The sequence below is a fragment of the Vicugna pacos genome, chromosome 10, assembly GCF_048564905.1.
Source record: "Vicugna pacos chromosome 10, VicPac4, whole genome shotgun sequence".
In the NCBI taxonomy this organism is placed as follows: domain Eukaryota; kingdom Metazoa; phylum Chordata; class Mammalia; order Artiodactyla; family Camelidae; genus Vicugna; species Vicugna pacos.
This window is the reverse complement of record NC_132996.1, coordinates 45,268,492-45,292,578: the sequence shown is the minus strand read 5'-3', so window position 1 is coordinate 45,292,578 and position 24,087 is coordinate 45,268,492. Positions and strand designations below refer to the sequence as shown.

At 34.4% G+C, this 24,087-nt stretch overlaps 1 protein-coding gene across 3 annotated transcripts in view; it reads right to left on the bottom strand.

Moving 5' to 3' along the window:
* Positions 1-24,087, bottom strand: part of ANO3 (anoctamin 3) — a 357,402-nt gene that overhangs the window by 146,102 nt on the left and 187,213 nt on the right. For all 3 annotated transcript variants that reach the window (XM_072969684.1, XM_072969685.1, XM_072969686.1), the window contains one exon: positions 17,291-17,409. In XM_072969684.1, coding sequence (XP_072825785.1) covers positions 17,291-17,409 — 119 coding nt within the window. The remainder of the gene's footprint in view (positions 1-17,290; positions 17,410-24,087) is intronic.

The window sequence follows — 24,087 nt, the reverse complement described above, 5'->3', positions numbered from 1 at the left end:
GGAACAACTAGGCATTCAAATGCAAAAAACAAAAACAAACAAACAAAAAAACACCACATAAAAATAAAGCAAAGAAAAGCTAATACAGACAGACACTACACTCTTCACAAAAATAATCCGAAATAGACCATAGACTTAGATGTAAAATATAAAACTATAAAACTCATAGAAGTTAACATAGGAGAAAACCTAGATGACCTTGGGTATGGTGATACCTTTTTAGATACAACACCGAAGATATGATACATGACAGAAATAATTCATAAGTTGAACTTTATTAAAATTCTGCTCTGGAAAAAGACAGTATCAAGAGAATTAGAAGACAGGCCATAGACTGAGAGAAACTATTTTCAAAAGACATATCTGATAAAGAACTGCTATCCAAAATAAACAAGCTCTTAGAACTCAATATAAAAAAAATCCAATTAAAATGGTATGTGATCACTTAACAGATACCTCATCAAAGAAGATGTACAGACGGCAAATAAGGATATGAAAAGATGCTCCACGTTATGCAATTTAAAACAACTGTGAGATACCACTACATGTCTACTAGAATGGCCAAAAGCTGGAACACTGACAACACTAAGTGTTGACGAGGATGTGGAGCAATGGGAACTCTCATTCACTGCCGGTGCAAAATGGCACAGCTACTTTGGAAGACAGTTTGGGAGCTTCTTATAAAACTAAGCATACTCTTACCACATGATCCAGAGATTGTGCTCCTTGGTATTTACCCAAAGGAGTTGAAAACCTGTGTCCACACAAAAACTTGCATGTAGATGTTTATAGCAGCTTTACTAATAATTTCCCAAACCTGGAAGCAACCAAGATGTCCTTCAGCAGGTGAATGGATAAACAGACTGTGGTATAGCTAGACAATGGAGTATTATGCATCACTATAAAGAAATGAGTTATTATAAAGCCATGAAAAGACATAGAGGAACCTTAAATGGATATTGCTCAGTGACAGAAGCCAATCTAGAAAGCCTGCGTACTGCATGATACCAACTATATGACATCCTGGAAAAGACAAAACTATGAAGACAACAAAACACCAATAAAAAGATTAGTAGTTGCTGGCAGAGGTTGGGGGAGAGATGGGAGTCTGGGAGAGATGAACAGGCAGAGCCCAGAGGATTTTTAGGGCAGTGAAAATGCTTTCTATGTTCTTACAATGGTGTATATATGTCATTATACATTTGTTCAAATCTGTAAAAGGTACAAAACCAAGAGTGAACCCTAAGGTAAACTGTGGACTTTGGGTGATTATGATGTGACAATGTAGGTTAATCTTTAGTAAAAAAAAAATGTACCATTTTGATGAGTGATGTTGATAATGGGAGAATCTATGCATGTGTTGGGAAATCTCTGTCCTCCCTCTTAATTTTGTTGTAAATCTAAAATTGTTCTAAAAAAGCAGACTTAGAGTGATACGCTATTTCACTCATGAAAAAGGAATAGAAGAAGGGGGAGAAAGCTGCATGCAAAGGCACAAGGCATTGAAATGCGAGAGTGTACCAAGACCTATTAGGGTGCTGGTTGTGTTAGAGCGATTGGTACCTAGAAGGTCTGTCAAAGCATAAAGGATGATACTTATGCAGGCTAACACTTGACTCAGAGTTGCTCTCATGTCCCTATTCTCAGCCTCCCCAACAAACTACACACGTTTTGAGGATTGGAACTATACTTTATTCATTTCATATCCACTATAATTTATAGAGTCCCTGGGTGCATCTGCACACACACGCACACATATATTCACACACACGTGACTCAGTCACTTAATTTGTGATTGTCTTCTCAAAGTCACTTTTTTTTCTTTTCAATGAAACATGTAAATTTAGAAATTTTATAATAATGTGCATTTTTCTTATCGCATAAAAAATAAAAGGAACAAAAAGTGACCTATAATTCCACTACTAAAATTGGTGTCTCTCTCTCTCTCTCACCAATTTTGCTTTCAAATCTGCTTTCTTTTTTCACTTCTTTGACATGTTCCCATGTCATTATAATCAACCTCGCTGGGAATTTTTAGTAACTGTCACCTCTGTGGTAATACATCTAGGTGGTTTCCATGTTTCGATGTTGGAAACGGATGTATCCACCTCACCTGCCAAAACTCCTGGCTAAAGCACCATCATCTTTCACTGTTGTCCCCCACCTCCACTTCCACCATTGTCCCCCGACTCTCACGTCCAGACTGATCTTAAGAAAACAGAAATCTGCTGAACAACCCTTTAAACTTAGACTAAAACCCAGACTCCCCAGCACAGGCCCCCTGTAATATGAACTTGCTTACCTCTCTCTCTCCTCTCACTTCGGCCATCCCGGTGTTCAGCCTCTGTGTTCCTGCCACACAGGCCACATATCAGTTTCTCAACCACACCAAGCTCCTTACCACCCCCGGGCCCTCACTGAGGCACGTCTCTGCCTGGAATGCCTCCTTCTCCCACTCATCCCTCGGCTGACTTCTTATCTTTCAGTTCTTGTCTTTAACACCTGAGAGATGGCCTCCCTGATCACGCCAAGTAGCTCCTCTTCCACTACTTAATGACCCATTTAACAACTTGTAAACAGATATTTATATGTTGGCTTACTTATGTGTTTTCTGACTTCTCCACTAGATAACTACAAGCTTTGCAAGAGTAGGATTTTTGTCTGTTTTATCATCAATAAACACCCAGACTTGGTATAGGGTCTGACATATGATAGGCTCTCAAAATGCAGACTGCACTGGAGATATTAAGGGAAAATTTAAGGCAGTGGTTCTCAAATATGGTACCAGTACCAGCAGCATCAATACCATCTGAGAATCTGTTAGAAACACAAATTCTCTGGCTTCAACTGGAATTATTGTTGTCAGAAGCTCTGGGGGTAGAATCCGGTCATCTGTTTTTTAGCAAGCCCTACAGGTGATTCTGATGTTCCCAGTCTGACAACTGCTATTTGTAAGGTATGTGTTGTAAGAGAAATACACATCTTTTGTTTAAAAGTTGCCACAGCCAAAATTTCTTAGAATGTGAAATTTGAACCTTAAATATCACCAAATGCCACCTCTAATTTATTGAGAAAAAATGTCCAAAGATAATTTTAAAAAATACTTTAACATGACAATTACTGATGTTCTGCTTATACTTTTGCTTTTAAGACAATAAAACACATCTATTTCTAATGAGCATTAAGTAAAATTATGCAGCACATACTCTTCCCTGAAAAGAGTCCTCAATTGTCAAGCTACTTTCCTACTGATTGTTGAGTATTACTAATTCAGTTAAAATCAGATATAACTATTGAAAAGTGCATTTCCTAATTCTCTTAAGATGGTTCAAACAATGAATTGGTCGGAATGATGTATCAAACACTGTCTTTGAGGTGAATTTTGCCATTAGTGATTTTAGTTATTTTATTTAACGGGAATCATTAGTTCTTCACATCTGAAGTGTCCTATGGAATGGAGTAGGTTCACTGAGCAACACAGTATCAATGAGGTTGCAAAGATAGAAAATTAATCACTGAAAATGAGACTTCAGATTAGATCCAAAATACCTGAGTTATCTGACCTGCATAACTAGGTAAAGTGTGACTCTGAATTCCATAGAATAAGACATATATCCAAGGAAAGAATAAAAATTATGAAGCAAGTGTAGATATTCTTTTAAAAAGTTAGAAAGGAACCAAAGCAGTGAGAGAAACAAAATACTGACTGAATTTCTGTATGTAACAGTTATTGCACTAAGGGCTGTTTTTCAGACTATATCTTAAATTATTCTCTCTTCACCCATTTTTATTTACTCAAAATCAAAGGTTTTCTGTTTTTTTTTTTTTTTAAATGAAAACCAAAAGCCAAATCTTTCTAAATAGACTAGTGGATGGAGCATAAACTGTGGCTTTCTATTGGGTTCTCAATGAAGTAAACATTTTTTTAATATGAGAGCTTCAAATATACGTAGTGAAAGTCATTTACAGGAAATATATTTGAGTAAACCTTTCCTGATCATGGAGTTTTACATTTTAAATATTATATAATGAATCTTTTATTTCTCTTAAAGAAAAGGACACATTTTTATATTGGTGATTATCTGTATTAGATGATCTAACCTTGAACACAGATTTAGAAGCTACACTTCTGATCTCCAGAGGAAAGCAGTTGACATTTTTAAACAAATAAATAAAAATAAAGCCTTCATAATAGGCAAAATTTATTTTATCACCTTTAAAACCATGAGAAAATTAAGACAGCAGGTTGAAAAACATTTTGTTTCCTAGCTTAAATCACAATGAATTTCATAGCTGTGTCATTTGTTTAACATTTAATGTCGTAAGATATGTTTCTTTAAATTCAGATTTTTTTTCAGATATTCTTTGACATTATTCACTAAAACATCTTGCATAAAAATAATTCCTTAAGAGCATCTTAAAAATACAAACTTTTACAAGTGATTATATTTCATATATTTTTGAATCAAGAATAAATTTTAGAGTGGAACTTGTGAATAAATATTGCATTGAAACCAAAAATCAACTACATTTGAAAACAGTCATTCAGAGAGGCAGCATGTGTTATGCAAGATAAAGGCTGATGCTTAAAATATAACAATTTAGATTATACATTTCTTATTTTTAAAAATACATTTCTAATATTTTGAAAAAAGAAGATACACTTATCCTCAATTCTGAAAACAATATTATTCTTAGCTTCTCTACATATTTTTAAGAAAACAGAAAAGTAAAATAGAATTGCTAGATTGAGGTACTTTTAAACATACCACAGTCAGAATTCTGGGTTCAGCTGCATCTGGAATCCTTCATTGCTGACAAAAGAGTTTCAAATGACAATCTTCTTTGAAGCACTCTTCAGCATGACAACAGAAAGTTCTTCCTTGCACCGCCTGCTTTTCCATTAGCTAGAGAGTTACATATTGAACGCTGCACAAAGCATTTGACTGGAGGGTTTTTAGACAACTCTTTAAATGCCTCAGTCTGAATAATGATTAAAAGGAAAAAAAAACTCATCTCTTTATAAGAACTTCCATACTGTCTTTTATTACTGTATTTTAAGGGGGGTGGTTATGGAGTGGGGAAGGGGGCTGCCTTCATGTGTCATTGGTTAATAGTGTCTATGTATGATTCACCTAAGTGGCATTTAGTCATATGTCAGTGACATTTTGATAACTTTACTGTCAGTTTTTACTAATCCATTGCACAGTCTTAGGTTATCTGAATTGGTTGGGCAGATTAATATAAGAGGTGGGAGGTATGTTTCAGTCTGAATAATAGTCGTCTGACAAACAAAAACTTTCTTTATTGGTGAACCAGGTAATGTTTTTTGATAGCCAGCTGGGGTTCACTAGGATTGCCTATATATTTCTTCAGTTTTCATGGAAATTGCCTCATTTTCTTTTTCACTAGAGAAAGGCACCATAGAAGCATTTTTACCTTCTAAAAAATCTTTTATCTGTTAAACTTGACACTGCATTATATTGGCTCGGGGCTGCATTTAATGAAGTGATCGTAATCTGAAAGCAATAGAAGTAGCTGTTACCGCATAAGAAAGTAATGGATAAATAAAATTGAAATTGTTTGCCCCTCTATGGTTAACAGTCACATGATGTGATTCAATAGAGAGTTAAATTTATTTCTGTTAAGTAATCCTCCGCAGAATAGCTTGTAATTGGGACTGACAAGATACTGCACTAAGAAGCACTCACTTAACAGATACGGCTCTGAATTAATCAGCATGCTTAAAAGCTGATTTTCCAGTGGGCCCATGAAATAGAACATCTTAACTTCTTCACACAGTAGTTTGAAACCTTTAAACAACAAATGGTACATTCCTGTAATCCCTGTGTCTAAACTGCCTGTGGCATTAAGAGTAATAAAATCATAAAGATCTCTGTGACTGGGACCCTCATCTGGAATCTTCAGTGGGCATCTTGCAAACAGCAGACAACATCAACAGCAAACAGTTTTTAAAAATTCCACAAGCTTCAGAAGTTATCTAACAAACACAACAGTACTTTTTTTGGTTGATATTTTCTTCCCTTTGAAAACAGTGATAGTTGCTCAACATAGTCATATCTTGATGGACTCATCTAGTGGGATTATGAAGTCTGCATGCTAACAAATGGAGGAAGAGGACATGAGGAAGAGAAGGGAAGGGATATTTTATAGTTTGTCAGGATTTGACCCCAGGAACCTCAACTTTATTATATTCTCTTCTTAAACATAAAACACTGAGGAAAACACAATACTCATGGTCCCTAACAGATATGATGATTCCCGAGAAATGTGAATATGTTCTCTAACGACCTGATACACCTGCCTCATGGCTTCTGTAGGCCCCCGTGCATACCTCTGCTATGTACAGTATAGCACAGTGCTTAACAGTGTGGTGGCCTCTGTATGATTCCTCCCTACTACTTATCCAGCTGGATGATAACAGGAAGCCACTTAGCCACTCTGAGCCTCCATTTCCTCACCTAGAAAAAGGGAGCAAAAATAGACCCTACATTTTAGAGCTGCGAGTATAAATGAACATAGGTCATCAACAAAATCCCTGAAAGGCCCTTAATAAATGTTAGCTGTTGTCGTTACTTAATATTATCATTATTATTAATGTTCCAACTCCCAATCCAGTGTTTCTTCTGCTACACACATAACCTGGAGAGCCTGGACGTAGGAGATTAATGAGGTAGATTTGAGTTTTACTGTGTTCACACAACATTAGTTTTGATCTGACTTCTCTGGCTACCTTCAAGTCTCAGCAGATAGAGAATTGGTTTGATGTGAATCTAACAACAATTGAATCTATAAAATCAAGTAGAAAGATTATCTGCACCATTTACCTGGTATGCCCACACATTAATTTACTAAATTAACTTTCACATCTGATAAACGTACGTAAAATTTCTGCAGACGAGTTACTGCAATTGTGATTTTAGAGCTAAAGTCCTCTATGGAGGCTTAGGAGATGCCCCAAGATGAGTTAAATACTTATGGGGAAAACCAGTAAGCGGGTGATTCAGGAAGCCTACTGTGTGTCTTCATTACCAAGACATTTGCTCCAGGGGAAAGAAACCACTTATGGCACCTTGTTTGCTTTCTTGTATTGTTTATGAAATAAGACTTTTTAAATAGACAGGCACAGTTTTTCCTATATTTCTTTCAGGGAACCAAAGACATCGATCCCAACAAATCCATCCCTCACCTAAATGTACCCTCATAATGAAAATGCTTCCATGTCTTGATTTTCTAGCCTCCTGCTCTAGACAGAGCTTTTGTGGACGAGAGGAGTGTAGCGTTGGTTTTTTTGTTTGTTTCTTTGTTTCTTTCCCCCCTGATTTACAAGGGTAATTCCCATAATGTGTGGTAGAAACATTTGAAAATATTTAGTCCACTGATTATTATGTAATACCGAGGAGTATACACATTCTCCCTTTGTGGCTACTATTGTTGGTAATACTGTTTGTAATAAGCTTTTTCTTTGTTTGTTGATATAAGAGTAAATTACAAACAGGTCAGTTCACTGCTGGGATGTGAGTCAGCCACACAGGTATTAAAATGAAGAACTGCCTACTTGAGAGCAATGTTTTAGGGTTTTTGAAAGGTATGATTAATATAGATGAGTCTATTTCTTACAGTTAACTACTGAACTGGGGTCAGGAAAGCATAGGCTGTTGGCGTCAAAGAGACATGTACAACCCAGCTCTGTTCCTGCCTAGCTCAGAGACTGGGCAAGAAACTTACCTCTTCAGACCTTATTTTCTCTATGGGTAAAGTGAGGCTACACAACTACTTGCTCTCATTGAGTTATTACTAGAATTAAAGTAGATAATTCATACATAAAATGCTTACTGTGGCTTCTGGTGTATAAGTGATCAACACACATCAGGGGAAAAATGAAATGCTATTTAATGATGGTTCCCAGACTGAAAAATTGAAGTCCTGAATTTCTCTTATTTCACCAGTGTAGCAAAGTGGAAAAGCAGTTTTGGGAAACAAAGCCATTTTATTTCAAATCCTGGATCAGACATTTACTAGCTGTGTGAGGTTTTAAAGTGGGAATGATAATAGGCTTAAATTTAAGAATACATGAAATAAGCTTTATGTCATTTGAATTTTACCAATCAGTGTAAACATAAATACTTGTTGCATGCAATTCTAATAATTTTACCTATGAAAAAGAGCTATTTATTTTTATATCATTGGTATCAAACTGTACAGATTGTTTTTTTTTAATCTTTCTTATTATATAATCATACACTGTTATCATTTCTCATCATCTTTAAATAATTTGGGGACTTATTTTTCAGCATAGTAGCACCTTGTTTGAAGGCAGCACTACTTTTAATTTCATCTTTTACTCTTGAACATACAAGTGCTTTATCCTTGCTCCTCCCAACTCCCTCACAAATTACAGCATGACAAATATCTTTAAACATAATTCTTTGGGCTAATATCTAATTACATTCTCTGGACAAATTCCTAGAATTGGGTTAAAGGAAAAGATGATTTTAAGGCTTTTAATCCTTAATGTCAAATTATTTTCCAGAAAATTTGGATCAATAAACGTACCTACTAGCAAGAAGTAAAAGTGATAGTTTCTAGTGTCAATTTCAGATTTTATTTTAACATTTTTTATAATTTAGTTTAAAATGGCATTGCTTACATTTGCATTTCTGTAATTACTGATACTGCTAATCATTTTACATGTTAAACTTTTTTTCCATGATTCTTTCACTTGCATTTATCAACTTTTTTTTTAATGTCTTTGCAAATTAAGGAAATTAACCACCCTTTGCATATATAATCCAGTATGTCAGTTTCTCACCACATCTTGAGTTTATCTCTTACTTTTTAATTTTATTATAATTTTAACTGGTTAGTGTCTAAACCGTCAACCCTATCAAGATGCCCATGATTAATTTTATTGTTGGTGTAGAGGAGTCATTTAGAAAAGCTATTTTTCTAGTCTGTGATTAAACAAAAAACTTGCTTATTTTATTTTTACATATTAATTTTGAATTAGTTAACTATTTAGCTCTTCATTTTGGTGTAAAATGTGAGCTAGGCATCTGAAAACATTTTAATTCCTACCAAATAATTGACCAGTTATTGTGAGAACATTTGCACATTTCTTCAAAGATCAGTATTTCTTTGTGACTTGAAATGCTTCCTCTATCATAACACACACAGACATTTGGGTTTAAGCAATCCACAGATAATGTAGAGGGATTCTGGCTAAATCTTCTGGAAAAAATACACGAGCAATCAATCACTGTAGAACATGTCCTCACCATTTGCAAGGGAGGGCTTCCGAGGGTCAGGGTAAGCAGTTAAATGGCACAAGGGAGGGAGTTGCCTCCTATGGCCACAGGGAGGATAATGCCCTCCTCAGTATCAGATTCTACAGACAACCAGGCATCCTTTGGGCTGCTTGAAAGGGATTCTTTTTAATACTAGGCAAGGAGATAAATTTACAATGCCGGTCAAAAAGATTAATAAATCAAAATAACTTGCTGTATGTCCCATATTTTATATCAAAATGAAATATTTAGTATACTATATTCCACGATAGTATTAAATATAAAAAGTATAACTTTACGTTCTAAAGCTAGAGAAATGTTAACATTTTCTTTAGAAACTAACTCTCAATAAATGCAAATAGTAGTTTAAGTTGCTGTTATCTCACAACTGCTGCAGAAAATATGCAAATTCAAAATATTAATACCTGTACATGATTTGGAGATAAAGAACCATTGAGACAAGTTAAATAGTTGCCAACGTCCACATGAAAGGTCCACTGCAGAAAACTAACAGGGGCCACCTCCCTTGTCCCTTCACCATTATATGATCTGTCTCCAATCTTAGTAATTATTCCCATTACCAGCTTAAAGATGAACACCATCTGCCAATGCAGTTGACACAGTCAAATTGAATGGCCTTGTGATTTAAATTTAATGAGCTGCTAAAATATTCATATCAAGATTTTCCTAGTCTATGACCTCCCTCCTGTCTGATTTGATAACTAGCATCCTTTAAGAAGAGAAGTCACTGTAATTTGGAATATAGACTTCTATTCCCAGACTCATTACTGGCAACATCTGTAGTTATTCTGAGCATCCTGAGGGATGGTAGCAGCTGCAAACTCTTCATTAATGTCACTACAAAACCCACGGATTCTTCTTCACAGGTTTGCCCCTTTTAACCTAGATTAATTATAGACATTCCCTGTAAATTGTCCACATCTAGAGGCCTCAACTGATGTGTAGAACATGCCTCCTTGATGGAGAAAGGAATTTTATTTCTGAGATCATCCAGCTGGTTATAGGACCTTATCTTCAAGTGTTATTCACAGTACTCTCTATATTAATGAGACAGAGAAAGGCAAAATGTCCCCAAACTATCTTAAAAACAATCTCTCTCTCCTCTAGAACTTTGCTTGCAGTCAGCCCAGGTGCTCTAGTCTATGAATTTATAGAATTGTTCCTTTTCCTACATTACATTACAAATTTGCTCCCTCAATTTTCTTGTCCACACAGGTGTGACAGAGCCTTTTTGTCAAAATATTAAAAAGGGAATAAACTTGCCTTTAAAAAGTTATTTCTACACCATTTTTAATGGATGTTTTTGACACTGCTAACAATACACATATGGTTCATGAAGGTAATCTTAGAATTCTGCACGATTTAATGGTACCAAAAAAAGCATTTTTGTAACCAGAGTTTAAAAAAAGATAATTTCAGAAAATTTTAGATAGATGCCTAGATTTTGTGCAATTTAGGTTGCAACATCTGAAATCTACTTGGGCTCTGTCGAGTTAAATGGATAATATGAACATGTTGTAGAAAACTTAGGAACAATTTTGCAAATCTTTCCATTTTTGTGAGGAAAAAATTCAATTTATATTAACAATTATTTGTATCAGCAAATATGTTATCCTTTATCCTTTATGGCTGTAAAGGCTTCATTACCTATTGCTGAGAAATAAACTGTCCCCAAACAATTTTTCTTTAGCTCATGATTCTGTGGGTGGGCTGAGCCCAGTTGGGTATTTATTCTGGTCTTGGCAAGACGTTCTCATGGGTCTGAGTTTCCTGGTCTTTGTCACTGGATTCTCTCACATCTCTGTCTCAGATGGGACAACCGAACTCACCAGGTTCTGGCCCACAAGGCCTTATCCTCTTTCAGGATAGCTCTTACTTGTTCACACGGTGGAGGCAGAGTCCCAAGGGAAAGAACGTAAGGGCAGGAGTTTTCGGGTTCAAGGTTCAGCACTGGCATGCTGTCACTCCTGCAGCAATCTACTGGCCAAGGTAAGGCCCAAGGCCAGTTCAATAGATTCTGCCTCTTGGTGGGATGAGCTGCAAAGTCTCACTGAAAAACTCTAGAGCCTCTTAGCTTCTTCTCTTTATATTCATGCCCACCTCCTGAACTGCACCCCACTACCTGAACAACAAGACCTGTCCATGTTTGCCATCTTTCTCTGTCCTGTAGTGTCAAAATTTGCTCTCAGCAGGTTCCAAATAAATAAAAAATAAGTCCTGTTAACTTATCAACATCACTTCATCATATTAGATATCAGTATCAAAGATGTGTTTAATTCCTAAAATATTGAAGAATTTTAGTTAAATGACACATGCTAGAAGTTTATGATTTAAAGTAAAATATTCTAAAGATACAATTCCTTTTTCTGAAGATTAATTCTAGAATAAACTGTAATAATTTACAAAGATATTTGGTTCACAAAATTAGCATAAGCAATGGATATAGGATCAAAATAAAACTCACCACATTGACTCAAGATCATTCAGGAAATGTTTGCGCAGTGGCTGACAAACCAAGTTCTCAAGTATATGTAAAGTCTATGTACACACTAACCAGTAAACTGGTCAGATGGGTTTCTAGATTTGTTTGTTTTTACAGTTGATGACCTCAACAGAATTTCCTAATAAATTTAACGTAAGATATCGCCTTGGCAGATTTGCAGTTATTTCCTATGAATGTAGATTACAACTGATGGAAAATCCTGTTAGAAAGCGCTATTTGCTTTCTGTACTCCAGTACTTGTCATGACTCACAATGTAGTTTACATTAGGAATTATTTTCCTCTGTGAGTTTTGCTCTTTTCCTGTTGACTCTTAATAAACTTGCTTTGTCATCTCTAAAATGGTCCCTTTGCAATCAAGTAACTTTTGTGAAGAAATAACATATCAGTTACAATACATAATATACATGGGACTGGTTGTAACCAGCACCATTATCTGAAGCAAATAATGTGTGAGACACATAGCTTCAACCACACAATTATATACATTTATATTAATACATGGTTAATATAAACCATATGAAAGTTGCTATTTTGTAGGTCACAAATGAATGAATATTGCCATTTTATAAGATCCAACTTTATATACTCTCTCACACACATATATATATATGCATATCAAATGATGGGATGGAATAAAAGGAATGTCAGCAAAGTTATAAATTGAAGGGTCACGCAGATACCAGGTCGAACAGCAGAAATATAGATCATTGCTTTTTTGAGTTTCTCTGTGGCAAATGAACACAAAGAAAATATCTAAGGAGATTATTTTGCAAGCTTTGCAAGCAAGAAGCGGCTTTTGAACATCTTTTTTTTTCTTTTCATAATGGAACCATTTGTTCAAGTGTGATTTGTGCTGCACCCTAACCTATGAAATGGATGAAAGTGGACATATTTCGATAGAAGCTAGAAGAGTGAATCCAAAAACAAGGAGGTAATGCATTATATTTTCTAGTTTGAGTAGAAGCACAATAGGACTGACAGGACATTAGACTAGGATTTCTTGGATTGAACAACTATAGTATGTTACCATCACCACACAACATTCTCTTACTTTTATGTCAAAAACAAAACATGCACTCAGGTTTAACTATTTCTTCTTTAACATTCTAAAGTTCACATCTAGTCAAAGTGAGACTTGGAAAATGGCTGCCATAGCACAGAAATGAAATGGTGGGTATCATTGGTGGCATGTGGTAAATTCTGGAGAGGCAGATAATACAAATTTTATTTAATCTTAGTTCATTTTCTAATTATTTGAAGCACTTTGTGTCTGTCCTCCCATTCACTGGTGCCGTAAACACATTAAAGAACAACATCTGCTTTTTCCCAATTTTTCTTATAACTTGTCTCAGGCTCAGGTCATTTGGAACAATGCTTTATAGGTAACAGAGACTCTCAAAATATCCACTGTGTCAGACAGACAGACACAGGGAGGCAGATGAAGTAAACACAGGGAGTTAAACCCTTGATGTGTGAATATAACCTATGAATTCCCAGCACAAAATAGTAACCCCCTTTAACAAAACCAAACCAAAGAGGAATGAATAAATAAATTTGGCACAAGCATTAAGTTTGGCATCTATTTGCTACAATTTGAAATCATTATAGTAGTAATATTTAAACTGTGGCATATTTCTTCACTTACACATTGATGGTGACTAATGAGGGGATTTGCAAAATTAATCCAGGTGAAACCAAATCAAACATCACAGAAAAAGATATTTCCAAGGAAGTGATTATTGGCCATACAGTGACAACTAAAAGCTAAGTCATTCTTTGTGTTAAATTGCACTTAATATCCAAATTTATTTTACAAAGGAATTCCCACTTTAATCAATAGGAAACAAAAACAAAAGTAAGCTTCGACTGAGTCAGATTTTGTGTTGGAAAGCATCAAAAGGGGATGGTATTTGGTGTTGGATGACCACATTCGGACAGATGCTTTAAAGAATCCACAGAATCATTTTGATGGATGGTGGGTTTGCTGGAACCAGGGCTTTTTAAAACTAAACCCCATCCAGTTATTCATCTGTTGAGGAACTATGATTTCAGTGAGGTATTCTAAACCTCCAAGTTGTTATAAAAACCTTCCGTATATTCAGCTTTTACTACGCTCCAGATACTTTCAGATGGTTCTCTCATGTAGTCATCAAAGAATTCAACAATACATTAAAAGGATCATACACCATGATCAAATGAGATTTATCCCAGGGATGCATGGTTCAAAATCTGCAAATCAATCAAAGTGATATTGCCACATTAACAAACTGAAAAATAAAAATTATATGATCGTGTCAATAGATGCAGAAAAAGCTTTTGACAAAATTCAACATCCATTTATGATAAAAATGATCAACAGAACGGGTACAGAGGGAATATATCTCAACATAACAAAGCCCATTTATGTCAAATCCACAGCTAACATCATATTCAACAGTGAAAGCTGAAAGCATTTCCTCTGAGACCAGGACAAGACAAAGATGCCCACTCTCACCACTTTTATTCAACATAATATTGGGAGTCCTAGTTACAACAATTAGATAAGAAAAATAAATAAAAGGAATCCAAATTGAAAAGGAAGAAGTAAAACTGTTACTGTTTGCAGATGACATAATACTACACATAAAAAAATCCTTAAGATACCACCAAAAAACTACTAGAACTTATCAATAAATTCAGTAAAGTTGTAGGATACAAAATTAATATACAGAAATCCATTGCATTTCTAAACATTAACAATGGACTATCAGAAAGAGAAATTAAGAAAACAATCCTATTTACAATTGCATCACAAAGAATAAAATACTTCAGAATGTAACTAAGGAGGTGAAAGATTTATACTTGGAAAACTGTAACACACTGTTGAAAGTAACTGAAGACCACACAAACCACACAAACAGATAGGAAGATATACTGTGTTCACGAATTGAAAGAATTAATATTGTTCAAAGGACCATACTACCCAAAGCAATTTACAGATTCAATTCACTCTCTATCAAAAATACCAATGGCATTTTTCACAGGTTTAAAACAAGTAATTCTAAACTTTGCATGAAAACACAAAAAATGCTAAACAGCCAAAACAAGCCTGAGAAAGAACAAAGATGGAGGTATCATGCTCCTTGATGTCAAACTACAAACCTACAGTAATCAGAACAGTATAGCACTGGCCCAAAAGTAAACACATACGTCAGTGGAACAGAATAGAGGGCCTAGAAGTTTATCCACACTCATATGGCCAATTAGTCTATAAAAATGAGACAAGAATACACAATGGGGAAAAGACAGCCTCTTCAATAAATGATGTTGAAAAAACTGGAAAGCTACACACACACACAAATCAAACCGGACAACTTTCTCACATCATGCACAAAAATAAATTCAAAATGGATTAAAGACTTAAATGTAAGACTTAAAACCATGAAACTTCTAGGAGAAAATATAGGCAGTACACTCTTTGACATCAATCTTAGCAATATTTTTTGTATCTGTCTCCTCAGGCAAGGGAACCAAAAGCAAAAAATAGCAAATGAAACTACATTAAATTAAAAAGCTTTTGCACAGTGAGGAAACTACCAACAAAATAAAAAGGGCGCCTACTCGATGGGAGAAGACATTTGCAAGCAATATTTCCAATGAGGGATTAATATCCAAAATATATAAAGAACTCAGATAACTCGTCATCAAAAATGACAGATAATCTGATTAAAAAACAGACAGAGACTCTGAATAGACATTTTTCCAAAGAAGACATACAGATGGCCAAAAGACACATGAAAAGATGCTCAACATCACTAATCTTCAGGAAAAGTAAATCAAAACCACAATGAGATATCACTTCACAACAGTCAGAATGGTTATTATCAAAATGACAATAAATAACGAGTGTCAGCCAGGATGTAGAGAAAAGAGAACCCTAGTACTCTGTCAGTGGGAATGTAAACTGGTGTAGCCACTATGGAAAATAGCATGGAGATTCCTCAAAAAAATTTTAAAATAAAACTAGGATATGACCCAGCAATACCACTCCTGGGTATTTACCTGAAGAAACAAAAACACAAATTAGAAAAGATATAGGCATTATGTTCATTGCATCCTTATTTATAATATCCAAGATATGGAGGCAACCTAAGTGCTTGTTAAGAGCTAAATAGATAAAGATGTGGTATATGTACACAATGGAATATTTCTCAGCCATGAAAAGAATAACATCTTGCTATTTGTGACCATATGGAAAGACCTAGAAGGTATTTTGCTCAGTGAAATAAGTCAGATAGAGAAAAACAAACACTGATTTCACTTACATGTGAAATTTAAAAACACACAAAAAATGAACAAATATGCCAAAACAGAAACTGAATTACAGATACAGAGAACAAACAGGTGGTTGCCAGAGGGGAGAGGGATGAGGAGAAGAAAGCAATAGGTATGGAAGATTAAGAGGTACAAACTTCCAGTTGCAACAGAAATGAGTCCTGGCTATGAAACACACAGTGTAGGGAAATATAGTCAATAACCATGTAATATATTTATATGGTGACATATTGTAACTAGACTTAGGGTGATCATTTTGAAACATACAGAAATACTGAATCACTATGTTGTGTAACAGAAACCAACATAGAGTTGAGGACAATTATACTTCAAAAACAAATAAATTTGTAGAAAAAGAGATCAGATTTGTGATTATCAGAGGTGGGGAGTGGAATGAAAGGGGAACTGGATGAAGATGGTTACGAGGTACAAACTTCCAGTTATAAAATAAATAAGTACTAGGAATATAATGTTCAACATGACTATAACTAAAATTTCTGTATGCTGCATGTGAAAGTTGTTGAGTAAATCCTACGAGTTCTCATCATGAGGAAATATATAAATACACGTATTTTTTCTGTTTCTTTGATTTTACATCTATATGAGATGATGGATGTTCACTAATCCTATTCTGGTAATCATTTACTGATGTATATAAGTCAAATCATTAAACTTATAAAGTGCTGCATGTCAATTATATCTCAATAAAACTGGAAGAAAAAAATTTCAAGCACATACATGATTCTAATTTTACGGATGATGAAAACAAGGCTTAGTGAGTTTAACCTGCCAAAATTATTACAACTATAAGTAGTAGAACTATAATTCAAATCTTGGTTCATTTGATATTAAAATCCATGTTTTCATTAATCATGATGCCTCTCAAAAAACAAGACTCAAGAAGCAATAAACCCCTAAAGAAAACATTACTAAATAATTTTATATTTCAGATTGTTTGTAAAATTCTGTTTGATAACATAAACGAATATGATGTCTACACATAAATTTCCACTTTTGAGCCTTAAAGATATAACCTGTGTGATGTTCTTACTTTCTCCAGCACAATATAGATTAAAATGGAAAAGAATTGAATAATTTTAAACATTAGAGTCTTCAAATGACTAACTGTTTAGTTTGCGTTACCTTAGGCAATCTTGTCTTGTGTTCAGAATTACTTTTGGGAACAAAGTCCTTAATGAGGCGAGAACGGTCATAATTAGCGTGTTCTGATTCATCAGTGTAATCCTTATCTTTTCCTAGGGCTAGAAAAGAGAAAGAGAAAATAACATCCGTCTTCATCCTTCTTCCTTTTCTGTCTCTTTAAATGTACTAATCTCTTTTTATTCATGTTTTCCCAAGTTTTAACCAAGTATAATTTTAAATGACCCATGCATCCAATAAATAAGCACAAAAATGTAATAACAGGGAAGCTTGCCTGTTATTGGGTTGATGCCAACACTACAGTAACTTCCATAAGAATTAAATGTATCTCTGTTATTTAATGTACTTCAACTTTTTGAAAACAAAATTAAAATCATGCAAACTCTACTGGACACATCATCTCTTTTGAACTTGAAGACAGAGATATTTGTAAGAATTCAACAGAATTTTGCTTTTGAAAGCAAATATAAAACATTTATTTGCTTAATTAAAAGTATTGACTTTGATCATTTATTTTCTTAAAATTTATAAAATTTCATAAATGTGAATTTGACTGAAGAGGGTAAGAAGTTTGAGAAATCACAGAAGAAATAACAAACATTACAAGAGAGATGAAAAAGAAGATTGAAATGAAACCACAACTGCAAAAAAGGAGTGAGAACATTGAAATATGGTGATTACCAAGTCAAAAAGGGTAAGATACTGAAATAAAAATTACACATAAGAATTTATATGAATAATGAACAAGGTATAATTGATGTAAAAGAGTATAAAATAGGAAATATCCATGGTAGATGTAAGCATAACCAAGAACTGTTGACATGCTTCACAAAATTTGTGTTCTAGGTGATTCAACTAACTCTTCAAATTCAAAACCAGACAGACTCCTAAATATTTAGTCTTTTCAAATAAATGAAAATGTTTTAGTTATTTTATTCAATTTGTTAATACCTATCAAAAATGAATTTTGACATGGACAACTATACATACATACATTTTCAAGAGTTTAATCATGTGATAATATTATAACAGAATAAAAAATTTTTGTTTATATCACATGCATTAGTTTCTTTTATTAGTAATGCTTAAAATCTGCTATAACATATGATGCCCATGTACATCTACCAGTATCAGGTTATGAACAGTGGTATGAACTAAGACTGGACGGGTCATATTATGTCTTAGGATGCAGTTAATTACTAATTATGTTAAAATGCTCTAGGCATTTAGAGTTATACCTAGACCTATTAAAAATAACTAATACTGATTGACAGTTAACATTTGCTGAGTACATACTAAGAGCTAGAAATCTTACATGTATAATTTCCTTTAATCTTTATGACAATTCTATGAAGTGTGTATAAGTTTTACCTACATTTAATAATAAACAAACAAAGGCATATGGAAATTCAGTAGCATGGCAAAGTCACCGAATCAGTAACGGATGCATCTAAAGCTGAAACACATCTAGAACAACATACAGAAATGCTTAAAATATAATAGTAAGCTAAAAAGCTAGGTTTTTTCCTATTTTGATATATTTTATTTTAAATATGCTTTTCATAAAACAGTTTAAAGTTAAGGACAAAGTGAAAAATTACAGTATGAAAAGAATGTGAAAACTACTCTTTATTTTCGTAGTGGAATGGGAGTTTTCCCCTCTTCCTTGACCTTTTTTTTCTGTTATTCTTGCCAAAAGTTTGTGTGTATAATAAATAGCAGAATTAGGAAAAAATGCAGTTAGTATTAATACCAATCATCATGTGAGAGTGACAATGAAGAGAACCACACTGCATTTTGAATAAGAAACCTAAACCCTTTTCCATTAGTAGGATCATCTGAAATATAAACAAAACCTACCAATATGTTTTGGTTCTTACCAAGCACACAGAGTTTTATTTGTGCAAAATTCAACCCGTGTGCTAAAAAATCAATTAAATTCCTATTACACTGAGTAATTTAAGCAATAACACTGAGGTACACCAAATATATATCATATTTTCTTATCTTAAAATGCCTTTCCCCCACATTTTAGCATTTCTGAAATCAGGATGGGTAAACAGCTCGTGTATTTATTTAAGATGGTAGCAACACATTTTTCCTAAAAGTGCTTATTAATTTGATGATGCTTCTTGCAATTGATAGTACCCTAAAATCAGGAAGTTTAATAATTAAGAAAAAAATACTTTTAAAAAACAAAACCATCTAACAACTTCATGGTACAGTAGATAACAGGATAATTTTGATTATGACAAATGGAACTATTGCTGCTCTTCAGTAGCTGAAGGATAGGAAGACATACACCCTTAAAAATAAACAGACAAACTGGATTTCATCAAAATTAAAAGGTTGTGCTTTAAAAAATATCATCAAGAAAGAGAAAAGGCATACACAAATCAATCAATCTGATATACCACATCAACAAAAGAGAAAATAAAAATCATATGATCATCTCAATAGATGTAGAAAAAGTATTTGATAAAATTTGAATTCATTCATGATAAAAACTCTTTCCAAAATGTGTATAGAGGGAACATCACAATGTAATAAAAAGTATTTGTGATAAACCCATAGCCAACATAATAGTCAGTGGTAAAAAGCTGAAAGCCTTCTGGCTAAATTCCAGAATAAGACAAGGATGCTTACTCTCACCACTTCTATTCAACATAATATTAGAAGTTCTAGTCACAGCAATCAGACAAGAAAAAGAAATAAAAGGTATTCAAATTGGAAGGAAAGAGATAAAATTCTCATTATAAGCAGATGACATGAAAATTTATGTAGAAAACCCTAAACAATTGACACAAACTCATACATCTGATGAATAATTCAGCAAGGTAGCAGTATACATAAGATTAATATACAGAAATCTATTGCATTTCTTCACACTAACAACGAAATATCAGAAAGAGAAAGTAAAAAAAAAAAATCTTACTTAAAATCATATAAAAAAATAATACCTAAGAATAAACCTAATCAAGGAGGTGAAAGACATATGCTGAAAACTATAAAACATTAATAAAATAAATCAAAGATGATTCATGGACTGGAAAGATAGCCCATGCTCTTGGATTGGAAAAATTAATGTAGCTAAAATGAACATAGTACACAAAGCAATCTAAAGATTTAATGTGATCCCTACCTCATTTTTTTTTTCATTATAATGCTATTTTATTTCATTATGTTGTTACATTGTATTGTAACTGCTTAAGCATCTGGAAATGGATAATGCAACTCTTGAACAATTTTAAGTATATGTGAGTGATCGTATTAGTTGGTCTCCACTTACTTACAATTGTATAACCTTCCCATACGTTACTAAAGATAGTATGTTTTAGGACTGCCAGAATATTTGAGGCTGAAGACTAAAATAATAACAATAAATCAGGTCCAAGATGGCAGCATAGGAAGACCCTGGACTCACCTCTTCCTAGGGACACACCAAATCTATAGCTCCATATGGAACAGTTTCCTCGGACAACTAGATGAACTGCTCCACCATTACAAAAGATAAAAGTACCACACTGAGACAGGTAGGAGAGACCACATTTGACAGTTTCACCAAAATCCCCACTCCTAGCTCAATGACATCCAACTGGGAGGGATTTCCTCAGCTAGCATTTCTCTCAGAGGAGCAATGGGTTTGTGCCCTACATGAAGCACCCCAACACTTGGGATCTACACCAGAGAGACAAGCTCCCAAAACATCTGGCTTAGTAAACAAATGGGAAGACATTCAAGGGGCCCAAAAGACCACAGGGAACTAGGATTCACCTTTTAAAGGGCTTGCACGCAGTCTCATTCACTCCAAGATTCTGCACAAAAACAGCGGTTTAAAAAGTGCTTAGAATATATGTGAAGGAGATTCATTTGCTAATCTTAAAGCATCTGCTAGGAGGACAGGGGATAGCTGAAACGCTCTCCAGAGACAGAGGCACTGGTAGACACCATTTTTGCACTCTCTACCTACCCTGCTAGCAAAGGCCCACAAGTCAGACCCTCCTGCTGCTTGCTAGGGCAGGTAGGGCAAGAAGTCACTGCACTCTCCTTCTGCCTTGCTGATACCGGAAAGCACATACGTAATACTCCCTCACTTGCTATCTGGAGCCAGGGAACATGAATTGTCACAGCATTCTGCTGTCTTCTAAAGTGAGCACAAAGGTACAAACAAGGCACTTTCTCACTGCATCACTGAAGCCTGCAGTCAGGCACAGTCAAGGCAGTTTCTCTTTTCCTAAAGCCGGCAAGAGTGCCCAGCTTCCTATACTCTCCAGCTGACTCACAAAAGCCAGCAGGTGCCCTGGTGGTATTTACTGATCATCTAACCCTGGTGGCCAAGGGGGCTGGTTCCTGGTCTCCACTGGCCTGTAACAAATAATCAGAGTCAGTTCTTGGCAGATTACCACCCTCAGGGCACTGCAAAGACAGCAGACTGAAACACTGAAACATACCCCCATCTTCTTGTGAGAAAAAGTATTTATTTATGCTAGAGCTTCAGCCTGAGCAACTGACTTAAGGCTTCCTACACACCTAGAGGCTATGGAAGTACTTTCAGGGAAGGAGGGGTTCACATAGGGAGATAGCATCCTTGTGCACTCCCTTTGCCACGCTACAACTTGGCAGTAGCTTATACACTTACCTGGAGCCCTGATTTTTGTAACTGTCACCCAAGGCCACCCTTAAGTCTCTTAAGAGCAGTATGATTTAGGATTGCAACCCCAGAGGATTATATATATTTGCATACTTTAAAAGATGCTGCCTAAAGGCATGATTTCTACTCAGCCTGAAACTAAGTACTAAATTAGATTCCTTCCCTTGAAGGAAACATATAAAATAAAAATCTCACTGGTAAAGGTAAACATATAGAAAAAGTAATGAATTAATCACTTATAAATTTAGTGTGAGGGTTAAAAGACAGAAATAATAGAATTAACTAAAACTACAAAATTAATTAAGGAATATAAAACAAAAAGATATAAAATGTGACATCAAAAAGATAAAAGATAATGGGGTAAAAGTGTAGAGCTTTGGAGTGTGCCAAAATTTAAGTTGTTATCAATGTAAAATAGACTGTTATGTACACAGGATGTTATATGTGAGCCTCTCTGTAGCTACCAAACAAAAACTTATAGTTGATACAAACGAAAAGGAGAAGGAATTTAAACATAATACTAAAAAAATAATCAAACCACAGGGGGAGAGAGAAAGAGAAGAAAAAAGAAACAGAGAGAAACTACAAAAACAGCCAGAAAACAATTAGCAAAATGTCCTATCAATAATTACTTTATATGCAAATGGGCTAAATGCTCAAATCAAAAGGCATAGAATGACTGAATAGATTAAAATAAAAAGATTCATCTATATGCTGCCTACGAGAGACTCACTTTATAAGTGAGAACATACACAACTTGAAAGTAAAGGGATGGAAAAAAAAAATTTCGTGCAAAGGAAAACAAAAGGAAAGCTTGTATAGTTATACTCCCATTAGACAAAATAGAATTTAAAACAAAAACTCAAATAAAAGACAACTAAGGGCATTACATAATGATAAAGGGGAAAATTCAACAAGTGGATATAATATCTATAAATATATAAGCATTCAACATAGGAGCACCAAAATATGTAAAGCAAATATTAAGAGACTTAAAGGGAGAAATAATACAATACAATAATAGTAGGGAACTCTAACACCCAAATTGTATCAATAGATAGATCATCCAGATAAAAAATCAATATGAAAATATCAGCCTTGAATGACACATTAAACTAGATGATTTTAATAGATATATACAAAACATTCCATACAAAAGAAGCAGAATACACATTCTTCTCAAGTACACATAGAACATTCTCCAGGATATATCATGTTAGGCCACAAAACAGTCTCAATAAATTCAAGAATATTGAAATCCTATCAAGCATCTTTGCTGATGCACAACAGTATGAAACTAGGAATCGATTACATGAAGAAAACTACAAAACCACAAGTATATGGTGGTTAAGCAACATGTGTCTAAACAACAACTGGGTCATAGAAAAAAATCGAAGGAGAAGTCACAAAATTCCTACAGACAAATGAGAGCAAAATCTATAGAATGGAACAAAAGCATTTCTAAGAGGGAAGTTCATAGCAATGCATGTCTACCTAAAGAAATAAACAAACAAAATTCAAATAAACAATCTAATTTTACACCAAATAAACTAGAAAAAGAAAAATAAACACAACCAAAAGTTAGTAGAAGGAAAGAAACAAGAAAATCAGAATGGAAATAAATAGCATAGAGACTAAAAAGATAATAGAAAAGATCAATGAAAATAGGAGCTGGTTCTTTGAAAAGATAAACAAAATTGGCAAACTTTTAGCTAGACTCACCAAGATAAAAAAAAGGAAGGGCTCAAATAAATAAAACAGAAATAAAAGAAGAGAAGTTACAGCTGATACAACGTCTAGGACCTGATGGTTTCTCTGGTGAACTGTACCAAACATTCACTGATTTAACACTTATCCTTCTCAAATTTTTCCAAAAATTGAAGAGGAGGGAATGCTTCCAAATTTATTTAAAAAGGCCAACACTACTCAGACACTGAAACCAGAGAAGGATACTACAAAGAAAAAAAGAAAAAGAAAATTATAGGCCAATTTCCCTAATGAAGATAGATGCAAAAATTCTTAACAAAACACTAGGAAACCTAATTCAATAATCCATTAAAAAGATCATATATTATGATCAACTGTGATTTACTCCAAAGATGCAAAGGAGGTTCAACATTCACAAATC